The following is a 22,370-nucleotide window of genomic DNA, read 5'->3' as shown; positions in this document are numbered from 1 at the left end:
GGAAAATTTTGACATGGCTACAGCTTGAACTGCTAAACGGAATTACACTAAATTTGGCAAAATGGTAGCTCTTTGGCAAAAAGCTAGCTGTTAAATGGTGTAAATCCGTTCAGCAGTTCCTGAGAAATGTAAAGATTTCTCAGATATACAACTGTGGCCGGGGTGGATCCGCAAACCCTCACAATCTTGTGCCTGAGATCGGATTGGCTGCCAACACTTCAAACCAGGAAGTGTTGGCAGCCATCTTGTGACTCGGTTGAACCGAGTCATAAGACAAAACATGAAAAAATAAGAAAGGGGGCAGGGTAGAAGCCCCTTGAACCCCTAGGCTTTTCAGGGAGTCACACAGGGACCCCCAAGGCCCAAAAATCTTTTTTTCTTTAAGTTCGGGGGGAGTTGCAGTGGATCCATGAATCCGGTAGGAGAGAAGATTTTTTTAAAATAAAGCACCGGCTCCAGCGGTTCTTTTACATTAGGCCCCCGGGTGGGCCAGGTCCTGGGTGCAATAACAAAAGGGAATACGGTGGCAGGCTCAGGCCCCCGCAGCCCCGGGGACCGTCACCTCCCTGGGACTATGTTCACAATGATGTGGGGAGGCTCTTGCCACCCCACGCAGCCTCAAGGACTGCCACCTCCCCATGGTTAATTATATGAAATGCGGGGACCATGTGCCCTCCCCCCCCCCCGCAGCCCCAGGGACCACCACCTTCCTGGGGCTATATTTACAAATGTGGAGGTGGGGTCATGCCCCCCCACCCAGCCCCAGAGACCACCGCCATATTGAGGCAATTTTCCAAATGGGAGGGGGGCTGCATGGGGTCACTCCTGGATCCCTAAATGGCCCTGGGGGTTTGCAGAGTGCACCACTCTGCAAACGTGCCACTGGGCGCACTGCTAGTGGGGCAATGTGGTCCTCTTGTGTCCTGAGGGCCTCAGGAATAAAGTGAACTTCATCCCCCAAGCCGCAGTGCGCCAGGAGACACGTTCAAAGAGTGGTGCAGAAATGGGGAGTGGCCTGTGACCACTTCTCAGCAATCGCGCTTGCGTGGGGCACGTAGTCTAGTAGTGTGTGTCTAGTATTGAATGGAAAGTAAGATTCTACAAACAAATCTGCATAATCCCCCCATTTTCCCTCTATAATGACTACTAGGGCAGCGTCCCAAACGTCACTGTGGAGGATGTACCCTACTCACACAAGGGAAAACACAACAGAAATGGGCATCAAGGACAGGTATAGCGAAAACATAGGATAGTGGAGCAAACTCCATCATGTTCTAGTCAGTGGAAAATTGAAATGGAAAGTGCAGCGCACACGTTTGTTCTGCAGGACTGGGGAGAATTTAGAGAGCCTTTATTTAGTAATTTTGTAATCATTTGAGACAGTGCCTGGTTCTTGCCACATGGTGGCGGTGTATCACAATCTACGTAAAAGCAAGATCCAGTTCTAAACTTAATTTAGCATATAATTCAGAAATGTTTCCACTAGAGATTATGAGAACTGTTTCAAAAAGAATAATACACTTTGATTACTTTAGCATTGACTGTGGGATGTTTGTTTTCACAAAAGGGACAGCGCCCTGCTTCTTCAGAACCTGAACCACAACACAGTCTTCAGATATGGGACGGTCGAGGAAATTGACAAGGCCCATAGATGAGTCATGTCCCTAGAACAAAAAAGGGAAAATGTATTAATATAGTATCAAAGAAATAACCTTATGTCTACAATCTTCTCAATCAACACATATGCTGAATACAAATTTCAAAGTCACATGAAGAAACAGCCATCATCTCATAGAGATGCACTTCTTCGTCACAGGTTTCAAGGACTTTATAGTTTGTTGGACATTTCACTCATACAAAACCTGAGAAATTCGGCTGTTATAGTTAGTTGAGCTAACTATCACTCGCGTACCCGCAATGCACTGCTGATGACGTCACATATTACATCATTCATGACATGGTCATTGACATCACTGATGACATCCCTGATGACATCATCTAGTGACTGTTTCTGAAAAGTTTAAATATGTTTAATATATGTAAATGCCAAGGTGCATTGAAGATTGAGTGGGTGTATGAGTGTCTGAATGGTGATTTAGTAGGTGCGTGACTGACTGTATAAGTGAGTGATTAAACGTGTCTTACTAAATGAATGGGTTAGTGACTGAACTGTGTGAATGTCTGGATCAGTCTGTTAGTTGGCGTGTAAGCGGCTGCATGGGTTGGTGAGTAGCTACATGAGTGTCTATATGGGTTAATGATTGGTTGTCTGAGTATCTGTATGGGTGCCTGAGTGTCTGTGTGAGTGGATGGGGAGTGTGTGACTGTGCATAGATGTGTGAGTGGGTGATTCACTCAGTGTATGGGTTTAAGAATGCATCTATAACGGGCTGTGTTTGTCGGTGAGTGTGTGTTTGGGTGTGTTGGTGAGTAAATGGATGCCTCGGGGGTACATGTGTGAGTAACTACAGATGTGAAAGGCAGTATATGTGAGTGTTGGAGTATGTAAAAGACTATACATCAGAGTGAAGATTGTGAGAGTGGCTGTAGGGATGAGTGTGTGCTTGTCTCCGTGATTGTATAAGAGACTAGGGGCCATATGTAGGTAATCTCAATTTACCTATTCTTAAATACCGAATTTTACCGATTCGGTATTTAAGAATAGGTAAATGGGATGTAGATAATTATTCGGTAAATTTTACAGTATCAGTAAGATTCAGTAATTAAGAATCGGTATTTACCGATTTGGTAATTCCCATTCATTCCTATGGGCCTGAAGGCCCATAGGAATGAATGGGAAGCCATTCAGTAATACTGAATCGGTAACAGGGGGAACATTTTTAAGGGTGGCAGGGTGTCACATTGACACCCTGTTGCACCCCTGAATAGTGCATGGGTACACATTGACAATTGAGCAACCCAGACCATTACAAAAAACTTTCTAGTGATCCTACGGCCAGGATCCGTAAACTTATCCTTACTCTAACCACAAAAGGCCAGGAAGGGTTATGGCTTAGCAAAATGGAATTCGACTACCTTAATAAGGATGACTACAGTATCCCTGCGTTTTATACGCTACCTAAAATCCATAAGAATAGTCAGCAACCGCCGGGAAGACCAATTGTGGCAGGCTGCCAGTCTATTCTCCAACCCTTGGCAGAATACGTAGATCATTTTTTAAAACCATTTGTTACCACAACCAGGGCATTCACTCAAGACAGTAGAGATGTAATTGTGAAACTGGAGGGTGTCCATTTTAGCCCTAATCACAACATTCTGGCTACAATGGACATCGAAAGTCTCTACACTAATATCCATCAGGCTGAGGCTCTACAAGTAATCTATAACACTCTAGAGACTCGTATTCGGCCTCACCAAGTTCCTACTTGGTTCATTACTGAATGTGCAAGACTTGCTCTTGAAGAAAATTATTTTCTCTTTAACAACGACTTCTTTGTCCAACTGAAGGGTGTGGCAATGGGAGCAGTTTTTGCTCCCACAATAGCGAACTTGTTTGTAGCAGATTTTGAGGAAAGAGTTATCTACGACAACAACCCCTATGCATCCAATCTGGTTCACTATTTAAGGTACATCGATGATGTCTGTATAGTCTGGGAGGGAAGTGTAGACAGGTTGAAAGAATTCCACGGATGTCTTAATACACAGGATGAAAATCTGCAATTCACCCTGGAGAGTAACTGTGAGGCCTTGAATTTTCTTGACCTTAATATCATACATGCCGAAGGGACCCTTGCCGTGAGTTTATATACTAAGCCCACGGCACGCAATACCCTTTTGAGGTATAATAGTCACCACCCCCGAAATTTACGGGATAACCTCCCCTTCGGTCAATTCCTCCGAATTCGAAGGAATTGTACCAAAAGGGAAGACTATTTCAGGGAGGCAAAAATTTTACAAGAAAAACTCGTGACCCGGTCATACCCATACCGGCTGGTAAAGCATGCGATGAAACGTGCTTGGTATTATGACCGTCAAGCCCTCCTACAGAAAAAGCTACCTCCTAACCCTAATATCATACCAGACACAGTACCCACAACTTGTGTTCTGACTTTTGGTACTGAATCCACAGAAATTACAAAAATTATCAAACGCAACTGGCATTTGATCAAAAAGGTTGAACCCCAACTAGCCATCCCTAGATTTGCCTTCAAAAGAGGAAAGAATCTACGTGACCATTTGGTCAAAGCCTATAGGGAACCCAAGATCAATACCCTAACTAGCCTATGGTGCCTGGCTCCCATTGTCGGGCATTTCCCCTGTGGTGGATGCACAGCTTGTGCGACCACACAAGTAACAAAAACCTGCTGTATTAATGGGAGACAGTTGACGTTGAAACACCATTCTAACTGTATGTCCAAGAACGTAGTGTATTGCATCCAGTGTCCGTGTGGCCTGTATTACCTGGGAAAAACAACACAGGAAATAAGGAAACGGATAACACAACATCAGTCCCGCATTAGATGCAAAATCCAAACGGCGCCACTAGTTGAGCATTTTATTAACATGTCACATGCTCCCACTGATCTGAAATGGTTTGTTATTGAGTGTGTAAGGGGTACAAGGAGACGACCCAATGTGGATAAATTGCTTGCTCAAAGGGAAAACAAACTGATCTGGTTATGCGACACTGTAGAAAATGGGCTGAATACCTTTATTGAATGGCATTCTTTGGCCACCTTAATGTAAGGTTTTTGCGAGTTGGGACTTTTACATACGGCTGTATGTAATAATACATCAGTAGGTGGAGTAGAGTACGTTTCTGTGTTTTTGTATTTCAGTTTTGAGTCTTTTTAGTTTTTTTCCCCCCTTTCTAATAACGTTTCACTGGCCTGTTAGCCTTAGATGAATTAGCCAGGTAGACCGCTCTAAGATGGCCGCCGAGCTCACTGCCGAAGTGACGTCATGTCGCTCAACGTTATTTACGTTGTTTGCGGAAGCTGAAGGGCTCCGCGAGTGTAATCGGAGAAGACACACGGACTCCTTTGAGCCGGCGTCTCTCGTCAAACATAGTAAGTCTGAGGCATGAAATATTAGACTTTCAGTACCTGTGATGCGTACAGCATCCTGATTACGATTTTGTTTATTTTGCGGAATATTAAGGTTTCCACGAGTGCTACCAGCGCAGACACACGGACTCCTTCTGAGCCGGCGTCTCTTGGCTAGTCAAGTAAGTTTTTGAGGCATGTTAGAATTGGATGTTAAGTAACTCTGGCGACTGCATTCTCCTGATTACGGACTTGTCTGTCTTTCAGAGGTTCGGGCGGCCAGTAGTATGTAAGTGATTCCACGTGCATGTTTAGTTACATAACTACCTCTCCAGCTCACATGGCGTTATTAATGTATTGATTTATTGGTCTTTCCAGAACGACCTGTGAGGCGTTTTTGCTACATGTAAGTTATAGACAGGCTATACGTGGTAATGTAAGCTTGATATATACCCCACGTTCAAACTTCTATGAGGTGGAAGTGTTAATTGTTCTGGCACGTTAGTAATGAAGACATGTAGGCACTAGTCACGTGGTCCTATTGATGGCATTTTCTTTGGCACTTATATACCAGCGTGTCGTTTGAGGTGCACTTGGTGGTGGTTTAAAGGTGCATGCCACACTGAGTGCTTTGTCACTTTGTTTTTGGTTTTGAGCTGCAAATAAATCTCTGTGTACCCTAGGGTTTCACTGATATTGTTATGTAATTATGTTTATATTAGATACCCCTGTGCAACGTTTTTTGTCCTGAAGATGGTCCTCCGGATCTTTGTGACCAACACGGACCGAAACGTCGACGCCTAAACACCTTTTATACAACCATACTGTATATATTCACTTGAAACAACACTGTGTGAATTAGGCTGCACATATAAGATTGTGCATGTGGTCCTTTCATTGTGTCCACATTATGTGGTAAAGGTGTTTTATACCACCCTATGATTTGTGATATTTGACGTTGGTGGTTTAATGTTGCCAGACTTTTGGATTTCTGTACAAAAAGTGATAAATATATAAAACTATATGGAAAAATAAAAATATATTTTTGATACTATTCACTTTTGTTGTTGTTGAAACCCCTTGGTTACCCTCCTTAATTGAGTGATCATAGTTATGACACTGTTGATTAAAAATTTATACTGTGAATGATTCCTACCTGGACATTTAGCTCATATGATTTACATTACCCAGTCCTGGTGGGACTAGTGGGTGGCTCTGTTCTAGTACTATTGTTAAGCGCAGACGTTGTCTGCAAGGGCCCTTTAAGAAGTGGTTTGTCCTATTTGTTAGAGTATATATGTCAGCTCTTTGATGTTGTATTTGTTGTATGTTTTGATTATCGTGCCATAGATATATATTTGTTGGTTTAACTGTATATGTTGAAATACTTAAATGTCTGAACTCGAAACCATCACTTATACTGATGATTACATCAAGACAATTGCAGGCGGACCTTCTCTCTTAGGCCCCCAAACAAATGCTAGTAGCTTAAATTCCCCACAGAGTACTCTACGTAATAATTTGGAAAGACTCCATAAAAAATCGATTAGAACAGAATTGCATGCGAAATTCTTAAGAGATTGCCTCTCTAATAATATCATCCCGATAGGTCTACAAGTGCGGAATATACCTTGTATTTTTATAGAGGACGAAGAATACAAGACTGGATTTAGCTTTGTATCCAACAAGTGTTCCAGAAGTTGGATGGTGCTTAGTATAGAGACAGCGGCACGTCTGATAGATAAAATCAAGGCAGAAATTGCAGATCTGGAAAAACAAATACGCGAAGATCCAGCAATTACTGACGCAAACGATTTCTTGAGTAAACTTGACGTGACCATAGCTGAGTTCCAACGTATTAACATTCTGAAAAAAACTGAAAAATGACAAAAAGACCTGAGGAACTATAACCGTGAACGCACCTATCCATACTTGAAAAAAGATTTTTTCCAACAAACAGGGAATCAAGATAATCCAGCACCGAAACACACAACTTTTTCTGACTCTGGTTCTTCAAGCTCTGACGACAACCACAATAGAGCAGCCTCTTTTCATAGGTCTAATAGAGGAACCAATTCCACACCTTTTTTAGGAAGAGGCCAAACGCCACACAGGGGACGAGCTCGGAATCCGAGACGAGGTTGGTTCAGGAACCAGTACACCCCGGGATTCAGACAAACACGCAACAACTATTACGAATGGTAACCACACACTCTATTGACAATACAGGTGTGCTCACCACCAACCACCCGAATATGGAAGTTGTACCGATTTTTAACCTGTCCTCATACCAGTTGAATTCCAGGGAGATAGAAGTTCTTAGTCATGAGCTATCGTTTGTCCCCACCAATAGGAATGGTCTGTTCTCAATTTTAGTTGAGGCTCATCGGTTTTTTAGAACCCTAAGATTGAAACATTTTTTTCATAAAACCACTACTAGTACGCCTAGCAACATCAGTGGCCTTAAATGTCCGTCGACATTCTTCCCAGCCAACAACCTAATACCAAAAGAGATGATCACATTTGAAAATGTGGTACTCACTGAAATTGAACAACTCTTCCAAGATAGAAAGTATGTCAGATTCAATCTGTCGAAGGATGACATGTCTATCATAAAAACCTTGTCAGAGCGGGAAGACCTAGTAGTTAAACCGGCTGACAAGGGGGGAGGAATCATTTTGCAGGACAAAACTGCATATGATCAGGAGGCCCTTAGACAATTGAGCAACCAAGACCATTACAAAAAACTTTCTAGTGATCCTACGGCCAGGATCCGTAAACTTATCCTTACTCTAACCACAAAAGGCCAGGAAGGATTATGGCTTAGCAAAAAGGAATTCGACTACCTTAATAAGGATGACTACAGTATCCCTGCGTTTTATACGCTACCTAAAATCCATAAGAATAGTCAGCAACCGCCGGGAAGACCAATTGTGGCAGGCTGCCAGTCTATTCTCCAACCCTTGGCAGAATACGTAGATCATTTTTTAAAACCATTTGTTACCACAACCAGGTCATTCACTCAAGACAGTAGAGATGTAATTGTGAAACTGGAGGGTGTCCATTTTAGCCCTAATCACAACATTCTGGCTACAATGGACATCGAAAGTCTCTACACTAATATCCATCAGGCTGAGGCTCTACAAGTAATCTATAACACTCTAGAGACTCGTATTCGGCCTCACCAAGTTCCTACTTGGTTCATTACTGAATGTGCAAGACTTGCTCTTGAAGAAAATTATTTTCTCTTTAACAACGACTTCTTTGTCCAACTGAAGGGTGTGGCAATGGGAGCAGTTTTTGCTCCCACAATAGCGAACTTGTTTGTAGCAGATTTTGAGGAAAGAGTTATCTACGACAACAACCCCTATGCATCCAATCTGGTTCACTATTTAAGGTACATCGATGATGTCTGTATAGTCTGGGAGGGAAGTGTAGACAGGTTGAAAGAATTCCACGGATGGCTTAATACACAGGATGAAAATCTGCAATTCACCCTGGAGAGTAACTGTGAGGCCTTGAATTTTCTTGACCTTAATATCATACATGCCGAAGGGACCCTTGCCGTGAGTTTATATACTAAGCCCACGGCACGCAATACCCTTTTGAGGTATAATAGTCACCACCCCCGAAATTTACGGGATAACCTCCCCTTCGGTCAATTCCTCCGAATTCGAAGGAATTGTACCAAAAGGGAAGACTATTTCAGGGAGGCAAAAATTTTACAAGAAAAACTCGTGACCCGGTCATACCCATACCGGCTGGTAAAGCATGCGATGAAACGTGCTTGGTATTATGACCGTCAAGCCCTCCTACAGAAAAAGCTACCTCCTAACCCTAATATCATACCAGACACAGTACCCACAACTTGTGTTCTGACTTTTGGTACTGAATCCACAGAAATTACAAAAATTATCAAACGCAACTGGCATTTGATCAAAAAGGTTGAACCCCAACTAGCCATCCCTAGATTTGCCTTCAAAAGAGGAAAGAATCTACGTGACCATTTGGTCAAAGCCTATAGGGAACCCAAGATCAATACCCTAACTAGCCTATGGGGCCTGGCTCCCATTGTCGGGCATTTCCCCTGTGGTGGATGCACAGCTTGTGCGACCACACAAGTAACAAAAACCTGCTGTATTAATGGGAGACAGTTGACGTTGAAACACCATTCTAACTGTATGTCCAAGAACGTAGTGTATTGCATCCAGTGTCCGTGTGGCCTGTATTACCTGGGAAAAACAACACAGGAAATAAGGAAACGGATAACACAACATCAGTCCCGCATTAGATGCAAAATCCAAACGGCGCCACTAGTTGAGCATTTTATTAACATGTCACATGCTCCCACTGATCTGAAATGGTTTGTTATTGAGTGTGTAAGCGGTACAAGGAGACGACCCAATGTGGATAAATTGCTTGCTCAAAGGGAAAACAAACTGATCTGGTTATGCGACACTGTAGAAAATGGGCTGAATACCTTTATTGAATGGCATTCTTTGGCCACCTTAATGTAAGGTTTTTGCGAGTTGGGACTTTTACATACGGCTGTATGTAATAATACATCAGTAGGTGGAGTAGAGTACGTTTCTGTGTTTTTGTATTTCAGTTTTGAGTCTTTTTAGTTTTTTTCCCCCCTTTCTAATAACGTTTCACTGGCCTGTTAGCCTTAGATGAATTAGCCAGGTAGACCGCTCTAAGATGGCCGCCGAGCTCACTGCCGAAGTGACGTCATGTCGCTCAACGTTATTTACGTTGTTTGCGGAAGCTGAAGGGCTCCGCGAGTGTAATCGGAGAAGACACACGGACTCCTTTGAGCCGGCGTCTCTCGTCAAACATAGTAAGTCTGAGGCATGAAATATTAGACTTTCAGTACCTGTGATGCGTACAGCATCCTGATTACGGTTTTGTTTATTTTGCGGAATATTAAGGTTTCCACGAGTGCTACCAGCGCAGACACACGGACTCCTTCTGAGCCGGCGTCTCTTGGCTAGTCAAGTAAGTTTTTGAGGCATGTTAGAATTGGATGTTAAGTAACTCTGGCGACTGCATTCTCCTGATTACGGACTTGTCTGTCTTTCAGAGGTTCGGGCGGCCAGTAGTATGTAAGTGATTCCACGTGCATGTTTAGTTACATAACTACCTCTCCAGCTCACATGGCGTTATTAATGTATTGATTTATTGGTCTTTCCAGAACGACCTGTGAGGCGTTTTTGCTACATGTAAGTTATAGACAGGCTATACGTGGTAATGTAAGCTTGATATATACCCCACGTTCAAACTTCTATGAGGTGGAAGTGTTGATTGTTCTGGCACGTTAGTAATGAAGACATGTAGGCACTAGTCACGTGGTCCTATTGATGGCATTTTCTTTGGCACTTATATACCAGCGTGTCGTTTGAGGTGCACTTGGTGGTGGTTTAAAGGTGCATGCCACACCGAGTGCTTTGTCACTTTGTTTTTGGTTTTGAGCTGCAAATAAATCTCTGTGTACCCTAGGGTTTCACTGATATTGTTATGTAATTATGTTTATATTAGATACCCCTGTGCAACGTTTTTTGTCCTGAAGATGGTCCTCCGGATCTTTGTGACCAACACGGACCGAAACGTCGACGCCTAAACACCTTTTATACAACCATACTGTATATATTCACTTGAAACAACACTGTGTGAATTAGGCTGCACATATAAGATTGTGCATGTGGTCCTTTCATTGTGTCCACATTATGTGATATAGGTGTTTTATACCACCCTATGATTTGTGATATTTGACGTCGGTGGTTTAATGTTGCCAGACTTTTGGATTTCTGTACAAAAAGTGATAAATATATAAAACTATGGAAAAATAAAAATATATTTTTGATACTATTCACTTTTGTTGTTGTTGAAACCCCTTGGTTACCCTCCTAAATTGAGTGATCATAGTTATGACACTGTTGATTAAAAATTTATACTGTGAATGATTCCTACCTGGACATTTAGCTCATATGGGTACACATTTGCCACACATACATGCCCTAAGGGCATGTATGTCTGCCACATTGCACTGTTGTAAAAGCAAAATAATTGCTTTTTCAAAGGTTTTCGATATTTACCACCAACTTGTAGTTGGTGGTAAATAACGAATCCTTAACTCAGGAATGCACTAACTTGAGTGCTCCCTATATTACGGATTTGGTAATTTACCGAATCGGTAGGTTAAGAAATCGGTAATTTACAGATTCCTTAAATTACCGATTCGGTAAAATACCCAATCCAGGAATCATGCCACCTACATCTCAAAAGCCAAATACCGGTCGGTATCGGCTGAAATTCGCTAATTTTGGCCGTTACCGACCGGTATTGGGCGACCTAAGAATGTGTTAGTAGTATCTGTATGAATAAGTGAGGTGGTGTGTGTATAACTGTATAGGTAAGTAAATGAGTGTGATTGATTCTTTGCATGACTGACTATGGATGAGTGGCAGTGTGTGAGTGTCTGTATAGGTGTATGAGTGCATATGATAGTGCTGTATTAATGAGTGACTAAACTGTGTGAATGTCTGTATCAGTCTGTTAGTTGGTGTGTATAAAGCAGCTGCTTGGGTTGGTGAGTAGCTACATGAGTGTCTATACGAGTTATTGATTGGTTGTCTGAGTATCTGTATGAGTGACTGTATGGGTGAATGAGTGGATATGTGTGTAGACATAGGAACGAGTGAGTGGGTATGTAGTTACTGGTATTGGTGTGTCTATAGTTTAAAAAATGGTAGTCTGTATTTTAGAGTGGGTGTATCAAAGGTTATATTAGGGTGTGAATAGGTGCATAAGATTATCATGTGGATGCAGTCATCAGTGAAGTCATCAGTGATGTCATTTGAGATGTCATCAGTGATGTCATCAGTAATGTCACTGACCATGTCATGAATGATGTAATATGTGCCGTCATCACCAGTGCATTGCGGGGCAGGAGTTATAGTTAGCTCAACTATCTATAATGTCCAAATGTATCTGGTTTTTTTGGGTCAAAATGTATCTGGTTTTGTACGAGTGAAATGTCCAACTAACTACAACGTCCCTGAAACCTATGGTTTTTTCAGTGAATTTCAAAGGTTTTTTAAATGCTAATTTCTAACTACAAGGTCCCTGAAACCTGTGGTTTTTTCAGTGAATTCCTAAGGTTTTTTAAATGCTAATTTCGAACTATAACGTCCCTGAAACCTATTTTTTTCAGTCAATGTATAAAGTTTTTTAACTGCTAATTTCTAACTATGCCTACATAGGTAGGACATGTGCAGAAAGACGAAGAAAGGTGCAGAAAGAAGCAAGAGATATGCAGAAAGAACCAACAGAGGTGCGGAAAGAGGTCTTGTTGCAAAGTCATCCTGCGCCCCCAACTTTTAGCTGACTGGTACTGGTGGTAACTGACTGACAAACCAGGCACGGAGCCAGTGCTATGCTGAAAGACACTTCGAATACAGTGAAAACACCTACATACACTAGGGTACACTATGGGTTGGGGTAGCCCCGTGATTGGCATGACCTCCCCTGTAGGGCCCTAGTATATAAGAGGGCAGGGGGATTATAACTACCACTAACTAAGAGGTGCAGAAAGAGGCAAGAGTGGTGCAAAAAGAGGGTAGAGAGGTGTAAAAAAAGGCAAGAGATTTGCACAGAGAGGGTAGAAGGGGGCAGAAAGAGGCAGGAGGGGTGCAGAAAGAAGCAAGTGAAGTGTAGAAAGAGGCAACAGAGATGCAGAAAGGTGCAAGAGAGGTGCGGAAACACAAGCGAGAGAAGTGCAGAAAGAGCTAAGAGAATTGATGAAAGAAGCAACAGAGGTTTAGAAAGAAGAAGAGAAGTGCAGAAAGAGGCAAGTGAAGTGCAGAAAGAAGCAAAAGCAGTGCGCAAAGACCCAACAGAGGTGCAAAAAGAGGCAAGAGGGGTGCAGAAAGAGGTAGGAGAGGTGCACAAAGAGGCAAGAGAGGTACAGAAAGAGGCCAGATGGGGTACAGAAAGAAAAAAGAAGTGCAGAAAGAACCAACAGAGGTGCACAAAGAGGCAAGTGAGGTGCATGAAGAGGCAAGAGATCTGCAGCAAAAAGCAACAGAGGTGTAGAAAGAGGCTGGAGGGTTGCACAAAGTAAGAGAAGTGCAGAAAGAGGCAAGAGAATTGCTGAAAGAAGCAACAGAGGTATATAGAGAAGCAAGAGAAGTGTATAAAGAGTCAAGTGAGGTGCAGAAAAAGCAAGAGCAGTGCTGAAAGAACCAACAGAGGTGCTAAAAGAGGCGCAAAGGGGCAGAAAGAGGTAACAGAGGTTCAGAAAGAGATAATATGTGCAGAAACAGGCAAGAACGGTAAAGAAACAGGGAAGAAGGGTGCAGAAAGAGTCAAGAGGGGTGCAGAAAGATGTAAGAGGGCTGCAGAAAAAGGCAAGAGAGTGCAGGAAGAGAGAAGAAGGGTGCAGAAAGAGGCAGGAGGGGTACAGAAAGGGGCAAGTGAGGTGCAGAAAGAGGCAACAGATGTGCAGAAAGAGGGAAGAGAGGTGCAGAAAGAGGCAAGAGAGGTGCAGAAAGAGGCAAGAGGTGCAGAAAGAGGGAATAGAGGTGCAGAAAGAGGGAAGAGAGGTGCAGAAAGTAGAAGGGATTTGCAGAAAGAGGTAAGACAAGTGCAGAAAAAGAAAGAAATGTGCAGAAAAAGAAAGAAATGTGCAGAAAGAAGCAACAGAAATGCAGAAAGAGGTAAGAGAGGTACAGAAGGAAGCAAAAGTGTCTTGCCCACCAGTAGTTTGAACCATTTGAGCTAGAAACAGCTTTTTTTGTTCAAACCTGCAGATTAGGGAGCAGATGATGAATTATGGGGCTAATGCAGAAAAATGTATAATTATGCAAAAGTCGGTGCAGCCAAACAGTCGCATGATTCCAGTGACCCTGCTCATACCTCTGACTAGGTCCACAAGTGCTCCTCAGTGATTCCTTCTTTTTTGTCTCACTGAGTTCATAGTTGAGCGTCTATGGAAACAAGAGGGTACCACTCCACAACACAGACAACCATACCGCATAATTACTCTCCATAACAAATACCACTGTACATAATTCCTACACACTAAATACCACATACTTTCTATCCACATAATTTCGATGTACAACATACCACATAATGCCACTACACACAATGTACATCCACTCCACTCCAAAACACATTAGTAAAAAACTTTTACATTTACAATGCCAATAGTTCAAACTCTCGTAAATGCGAAACCTATTACATTGCAAACACTTCTTTAACTAGTAGTCCTGTTTGCAGAGTGGTGGAGAAAGGGTGCTGGGCCTCCAACCAGCGCTCAGGAATTCCGCTGTGTAGGATTTACAGGAGGTACCAGAAGGGCTTCTTGGCCCCCAAATTACCTCAGGAGTAAAGTGGACTTCATCCCCCATCCTCTAGGCTACCAGGGGGCACGTTTACAGAGTGGTGTAATGTAATGTAATGTATTGCGATTTATATAGCGCACGTATCACCCAAAGGCATCAAGGCGCTTGCTTAGGGAACCCGTCCTGGTATTCCCCTGTGAGATACCCCGGCAGGGTATCCACAAGGTGAAAGCCAGGCATCCCGCCGCGAGGGGCCATTGTGGAGATTAAGCAAGCTATTGCCCAGAGTCGCAGAGTGTGAACCCGTGTATCGAGTAGGCACCGGAGCGAGAATTGTCGAGTCCATGGACATTTTAGGACTCAAGACCCCGCCGAGCCAGTAATTGATCCCTGGTCCCGGGCTGACCTCTGCTTCCAGGTCTGCGCCTCTAACCAGTGAGCCACACTTCTCAACTGGAGAAAGTGGAGAAAGGGGGCAGGGCCTTCAAAAACATCTTAGCAATCCTACTGTGTGGGACTTACTGGAGGTAACAAGAGGGGTAGTTGGCCCCAAAGATATCCTTGGGGGCCAACTACCCCTCCTATTACCTCCAGTAAGTACTACACAGCAGGATTGCTAAGTTCTCATAACAGGCAACGCCCTCTTTGCCCACCACTTTGCAAACGCGCCCCCTGGCTCACTCTTGGGTGAGGATTGAAGTCCCCTTTGCTGCTGGAGGTCCTTTAGGGGCCAACTAGCCTATCTCTTACCTCCAATTAGCCCCACACAATGGTATTGCTGAGAGGTGGACACAGGCCACACCCCGTTCTCCACCACTTTGGAAACATGCCCCCTGGCGCATTCTAAGTTGGGGGATTAAGTCCACTTGAATATGGAGGGTCCCTGGGGGCCAACTAGCCCACCAGGTACCGCCAGTAAGCGCCACACAGCTCGATTGCCGAAAGGTGGTTCATGGCTCTGCCTCCTTTTTACAACACTCTGCAAATGTGACTCTTTGCACACTGCTGCTCGGGGCTGAAGTCCACCTGTGTCCTGAGGTCCTCAGGACACAAAAGAACCTAATCGCCCCACCAGCTGTGCGTCCGGCGAGTTGCCAGTTTCTATTTTCTTTATCTTACATTTTTTATTTTTTCCCTGGCCCACTTTTGGCAGCCTTTCTGTTTTAATTTTTTATTTTGAAGAGGGGGCCGCATGACCCCTCTCCAGAGGCCAATTATGGCCCCAGGCACCCATCTTCCGGGGCCAGGCTCAGCATTGGGGACCATGGGGGGGGGGGCCCCAATGCTCCCACGGTCCCAGCCAGCTCCTCGCCTTCTGCGGGAGCCGGCATTGCTTTTGCACAAGGGGAGGTGCTAACATGCAGCTCCCCTTGTGTAAAAGCAATCTGCTTTGGTTTTTGGAAGTGAGAGCAGGTTTCCTGCTCTCGCGTCAAAAAACCAAAGCAGAGTTTGCTATGACAGTGTGGGTTAGCAATGGGTGGGCACCACAGGACATTGCAGGAGCCGGTCCTAAGGGGGGTGGCGGTGTCCAAGGCCATCAAGGGCTCCTGGAGGGGGGCCCCCTCCCATCATTTGTAAAGCCCCGGGGAGGTGGTGGTCCCAGTGGCCGGTGCTCCGTAACGGACCTTGGGCAGGTGGATAGTCCCAGCTGCAGTGTGGGGGGGCACCCAATTTTAACAAAGCCCTGGGTCTTCGTGAGACCCCCATCCTTATTTAATTAAAGCCCCGGGGAGGTAGTGGTCCCCAGAGCTGCGGGGGTCGTGTGCCCCCACACATACATTATGAAGCTCCAGGGAGGTGGTGGTCACCTTAATTTAGAATTGCCCCCAGGACTTGGACCACCCGGGGGCTTTTTTTTGTTTCTTTTTTTTTTGAGAGACTTATATAGCGCTCGGCTACTCCTAGGAGTGTCCCGGCGCTTTCTCACCCACAGCATACTACAAAGGGCAGGCAAAAAGAAGAAAAAGGGCAAACAAATTACTGTCCATAAAGCCACGTCTTCAGACCCTTTCTGAAGGCTAGAAGATTCGAGGTACTGCGGAGTGACAGAGGAAGGGTATTCCACAGCTGGGGCTCCAGACGTTTAAAAGAACGTCCCCCCACCCTTGCTTTCCGAACAGCAGGGACAACGGCAAGGCCGAGAGATTCCGATCTTAAGGATCTTGATGGTTTATAGAAAGCAAGACGTTTTTGAATATATTCAGCTCCCACAGCGTGGAGTGCCTTATGAGCCAGCGTAAGTGCTTTAAAAACAATCCGCTTCCGAATAGGCAGCCAATGTAGGGAGTGTAAAAGATACGAGGCACTCGCACGGCCGTGTAGGCCAAAGATGGCCCGTGCCACAGAGTTTTGGACCACCTGGAGTCTTTGGAGTAAGTATTCGGGAAGACCTAGGTGTAAGACATTCGAATAATCCAGCCTTGATCCATTAAGGGCCTGGACCGTAGTCTTCCTATGCGCCAAAGGGAGCAGGGGAAGGAACTTACGCAACATTTTGAGGATGCCATAGCATATGCCAGTTAGTCCAAGGATCTGGGACTTAAGTGTCAAGCCATTGTCAATCTTGACCCCCAAGTTCTTGGCCACCAAAAAGGATGACGCAGGGGGGAACATGTTCACCGGCCACCAATCCTGCCATCTCGAATCAGACGGACACCCGAAGAAAAGCACCTCCGATTTATCGGGGTTGCACTTGAGGCTGTTGCGCTGGAACCAATTGAAAACAGCCCCAAGACACCCCCGGATGCTCTCTCCATCAAACTCAGCCCCCTTCCCACAAGTGAAAAGGAGCTGGGTGTCATCGGCTTATGACACGATCTGAGCCCCAAAAGACTCTGCCAGCACCGCCAGAGGGGTCATAAACATATTAAAAAGAGTCGGGCTCAACACCGAGCCTTGCGGGACTCCGACCTCCAGAGGCGGTACTTCGGCTGAGTATGGTGGGGCCCAGACCACCTGCCGGCGACCAGCTAGATAAGATCGAAACCAGCTCAACACCGTCCCTCTCAGACCGATCTCATGGAGCCTGCAGAGGAGACCCTCATGAGGGACGGTGTTGAAGGCCTCCAACAGGTCTAACATTACCAACATGGCTCTTCCTCCTGCATTCAGCACTTCCTTGATAGCCTCATTGACCTCCAACAGCGCCGTCTCGGTACTAAGATTAGACCGAAAACCGGACTGGGTAGAGTGCAGCAGGTCATGGGTTTCAAGGAAAGTAGAAAGCACAGTATTTACATGCTTTTCCACTATCTTTGCAAGAGCAGGCAGGAGGGAAATTGGCCTATAATTGGCATGTAGCTCGGGGTCAAGACCCGCTTTTTTAAGGAGTGGAACAACCATCGCCTGCTTCCAAACCGCAGGAACCACACCACTAGTCAATGACTGGTTCAGAATGGGATTAATCATGGGTTCAGAACCTCCGCTACCCTAGCCAAAAATTTTGCAGGGCAAGGGTCTGAGGTTGAACCTGACTTAAGCTTAATCAGGAAATCCTGAGAAGCAGAGTCAGAGAGGGATGGAAACTCAGAGAGAAAGGGTCCAGATTCAGCTTTTTAACAAATGAAGCACTGGAGTGACCAGTGAAATGTCCAACTAACTATAAAGTCCCTGAAACCTGTGGTTGTTTCAATAGATATAGAAATGGGGAGGATACCTAGAGGATTGAGAATACTTATCACACCAAGTTACGTAAATCCAAATCCCAATATGATGAAAGGATGGGCTGAATGTAAATTAGAGTCATCCAGGAAATTCGGGTTAATCCTGATTCAATATGCAGACACAGATCAAGCGACTTTATTAGAACAAATTGATAAAACTCAATGAGAAAATTTAGAGTATTGGGCAAACAGAAGAAAGTACCAAGTTGCGTAAGGGGATGTTGATCAGATTAAAGAAAGAAAAAGACCAAATTAAAGAGAAAAACAAATTCTTGAGAGATAAAACTGATTATGAGATGGGACAGGACTTTACATTTTCTAAAAAATATGATTCATTGAGAGGATCAAAATTCAACAAATATGATGGGCAAACACCAAGTACCTCGCGGAGTAATCCACAGACAACACAGGCATCCAACTCTGATTTAAGTTCTGTGCCAGATAGTGGGTCCGATTCATAATTAAGAAATGCCAGCGACAGTACTCTCCAACAAAAGCCTTCTCTTGCCAAAGAGTTGAATTTTTTATGCTTAGATCGCAGACAAACGGTTCGCCCAAGAAACCAACAAGCCAGAGCAGAATCAACAAGAATTACAAATGTAGGCAGAGGAGGAAGGCAAGCAGGCAACACTACAAAACCAAAGAAACAAATGACACGCAGATGGAATCAAAGATAAATGTTCATACAGGAACTAATAAAACTATTATCATCCTGGCCAACATAGACCTGACAAAGGCAGAGGAACAAATACTGAGTTTTGGCCTATCGTATTGCCCAAAGAGCAATTTTAATAGAAAGGATATTTATCAATGCATAAGAAAATTAAAGATAAAAAAATATCATATATTGCTCAACAAAGAAACAAAGCAAGAAATACCCAGATCAGATGAGAATGAAACACAATCAAACACAATGGATTTATCTACATCAGATATGCCCCTATTGATTGACTTGATGGAATTATGGGGGGGAAGGGCAGACACTGCATCTGAACAGCCTAGAGAGACATGATCCCAGAAGAGAAACCATCCAGGGAAAGTAAATCATTAACCCCATTCAAAGCCAAATCTACCTTCAATCCGATTACTCCGAGGGATTTGATTGACTTTTTTTTATGAGCAAGTTACAGCACAAATCAAACAATTGAAACGTAAAGTGTCGAACACCAAAACGAAATTTAATAGTCGCAACTTCAAGTACAACACACTAATGAAAAAATTAGAGAATGACAACAGGATAGTCATTAGGAATTCTGATAAAGGTGGAAACATTGTGATCTGGTCCAAAGATGAATACACAAAGCAGGCACTATCACAGTTGAATGACCAGTCATGTTACAACAAAAGTAATGGATCCAATCTAAAAGCTATGTGTAAGTCCTTCTACACAAAACTATTATCATGGAAGGCTCACGGACTGATAAGTATGCGGGAATACAAATTCCTAAAAAATTACTATCCAACAACTCCCTCGATCTATTTTTTACCAAAAATACATAAAGACCCTTGCAAACCACGAGGGAGACCTATTATTTCAACGCAAGATGAGTTATTTGAGTACACATCACAATATGTGGATTATTTTTTACAAGGGCATGTCCAATCTTTTACCATTGTATGTGAGAGATACCAGTGACTTTTCAAACAAATTGAAAGATTTTGTCTGGCAAAGTGATTACTTGTTAATAGCGCTTGATGTTACATTACTATATACAAGCACAAGGCATAGTGGCGGTATAGTAGCATTGAAACATTATCTATGGAAAAGATCTGAACAACTATTGCAACATAGTAAGATGTTGATTGAAATGGTGGAATTCTGCCTGAATGATAATGTTTTCATGTTTAATAATATGCTCTACCGACAGATAAGAGGAGTAGCCATGGGTGCCAGCTTCTCCCCAGCTATGCGTGTCTTTACATGGGCTGGTGGGAGGAGCTGGTACTCACAACCAAACACAGTAGTTGCATGCAAAATAACATCAAAGTGTGGCTTAGTTTCATAGACAACTTGTTTGTAATCTTTAGGGGTACACATCAGAAAGCGCTGTAATTTGTTAACTCTATCAATAATAACATGTTAAATGTGCGCTTTACAGCCACAATCAGTGACCATCATAGCCAATTTTCTAGACACACAGGTACATGTTGAGATTGGCAAAATTGAGACAAAACTTTTTCGAAAGGCAACAGCGGACAACTCGACTCTACATGCTACCAGTGCACATCCAAGTCATCTGGTAAACAGCATCCCCATGGGGAAAGGCTGAGGTTGAGGAGAGTAAACATCAATCATTAAACTTTCAGAAAGGCCCAAGTGGACAGTAGAGCCAAGTTCTTGGAAAGAGGATTTTCTCTGAAAACGATCACCGGGGCCATTCAAAATCTATGACACTAGATAGAATGGAGTTAATTAGAGATGAATGAGACAGAGCAACAGGCCACGAAGACCAACAGAAACACAAGAGAGAGTCTAAAATCGATTAATTTCGAATAATAATGGAGTTCAGTAAACAAAACAGAGAATTGCAGAGTATAATCACACGCAATTGGCCACTGGTACTCAATGATCCGGTATAGGAACAACCCTACCACAAAAGGTGTCAATTACACACAGCAGGGCACCCTTCATGAGGGACAAACTTGTTAAAACTAGCCCTGAAGTAATTAAGGGTAGCAGCTTGCCCAAGATCCATAAATGCTTTTTAAGTGTAAGACATGCAAAGCGAGCCAACAGGGGTTCAGCAAGACTACATATCAGACTCCGTTCAGCGCAAAGGAGTACAAAATTAGCAAACTCCTAACATGTAAAACTGACTATGTGATTTATGTATCAATATGTCCTTGTGGCCTACAATACGTGGGAAGTCCAAAGCTCTAAGCACATAAATGTGTACTTCAACACCTAAGAGTCATTAATAATCAGGACAACAGATACCCTGTGGTGAGACGTTTCAAGGAGTACTGTAAGTCAAGGAGCCAGGATCTACAATATTTTTAAATTTATTTAGTACCTCCAAGCAGAAGAGGAGGAAATAGGGAAACAAAATTACGAAGGCTAGAGACTAGGCGCATTTTAGAAATAGACACCAAACACCCAGGGGGCTCAATACGACAGAGGACCTCTATACCTGCCTCTAGAGCTCCATGCTTCTGATTTCTGGATCGGTAACATTAGGTTTTATACTTTACATCAAATATTGTAATATTTAATATCACAATGTTTAATGTTTTTATGTATGTGACTGTTTTAACATCTAAATATCTAACATATGTGCCTTCACAAAAAAGAGAAAGAAAGACAAAATAAAAATACTGAAGATCCAATATACATAATAAAATAGGAATATATGAGGATCACTTGGTATTTAAAGAATGATTTTGGCAGACTTAAATGATAGTTATTTCCTATCAATAGGACAAAAGGGCAATATTATGGTACCAAGATGTTTTATTTCTCAATTGTACATACAGCATGAGCAACTTTAAGTACTTTGTAGATCAGCACTTTATTCAGCACCAATAAGTACTTTGATTATTAACAAAACAAGCATAAAGAATAACAAGGCACAATGGTATTCTACACACTATTAGTTAGTACACAGTAATGGAAATGTACTATACAGATAGCAGTATGCATAAATATATGACAGCACTGTCAAAATTACAACTGTCCTCAGCTTAAATTATTAATTATTTTATAATATAATTCAGTCAACGGTTTTTACGCATTCAATATTTAAATCTATATATTTATATATTTATTTATGCAATTGTTGACTCTGAAAAGCCAAGATAATTTCATGCGCATGATTTGATACAATGCCATGAAATTATATATCAACAAAGCTTGTGAATGGAAAATGTCTTCTATGTCCATTACCAATGTGAACTTTGCACTTTTCACGTGGCACTTTGTCACTTTAAAAACACAAAAATGCCACTGCAGCGTTATGTCATGTAATCAAGGCCCTTTTGGAGCCAAAACGAGTTATGGCGGCATAAAAAAAAAATAATGCACTCACCTTGTGGTCCATCTGTTGGAAGAAGATTCACAAGAAACAACGGAGCTAAATATATATATATATATAAATCACAACAGGCGGCTAAAGTAAGACTTATTGAGCGAGGGTATAATCCTATTAAGTCAGAGGTTGCCCTTAAGAAAGTCAATCGTAGGGACAGAGAAGAACTGTTGAAACCTGCATAAAGGCCCACTACTGAGGGACCTTTTACACTGGTTAGTGTTGCTGATGCAGTGGGTGAGAGTAGATCAGGGACCGAAGTGTGCAGATTTATTTCCACATATAGCAGACAATCAAACAGCATCAAGAAAATCATCAATAGACAATGGC

The 22,370-nt window shown here is 43.1% G+C and overlaps 1 protein-coding gene across 1 annotated transcript in view; it reads right to left on the bottom strand.

The window, feature by feature from the left end:
* The window catches only part of LOC147747101 (vitamin D3 hydroxylase-associated protein-like), a 374,791-nt gene that overhangs the window by 208,742 nt on the left and 143,679 nt on the right, over nt 1-22,370 (bottom strand). The window contains exon 4 of the mRNA XM_086952349.1: nt 1,531-1,664. Coding sequence (XP_086808475.1) covers nt 1,531-1,664 — 134 coding nt within the window. The remainder of the gene's footprint in view (nt 1-1,530; nt 1,665-22,370) is intronic.

Source organism: Lissotriton vulgaris, chromosome 1_1, assembly GCF_964263255.1.
Source record: "Lissotriton vulgaris chromosome 1_1, aLisVul1.2, whole genome shotgun sequence".
Classification (NCBI taxonomy): domain Eukaryota; kingdom Metazoa; phylum Chordata; class Amphibia; order Caudata; family Salamandridae; genus Lissotriton; species Lissotriton vulgaris.
This window is presented reverse-complemented; position numbering and strand designations above follow the sequence as displayed.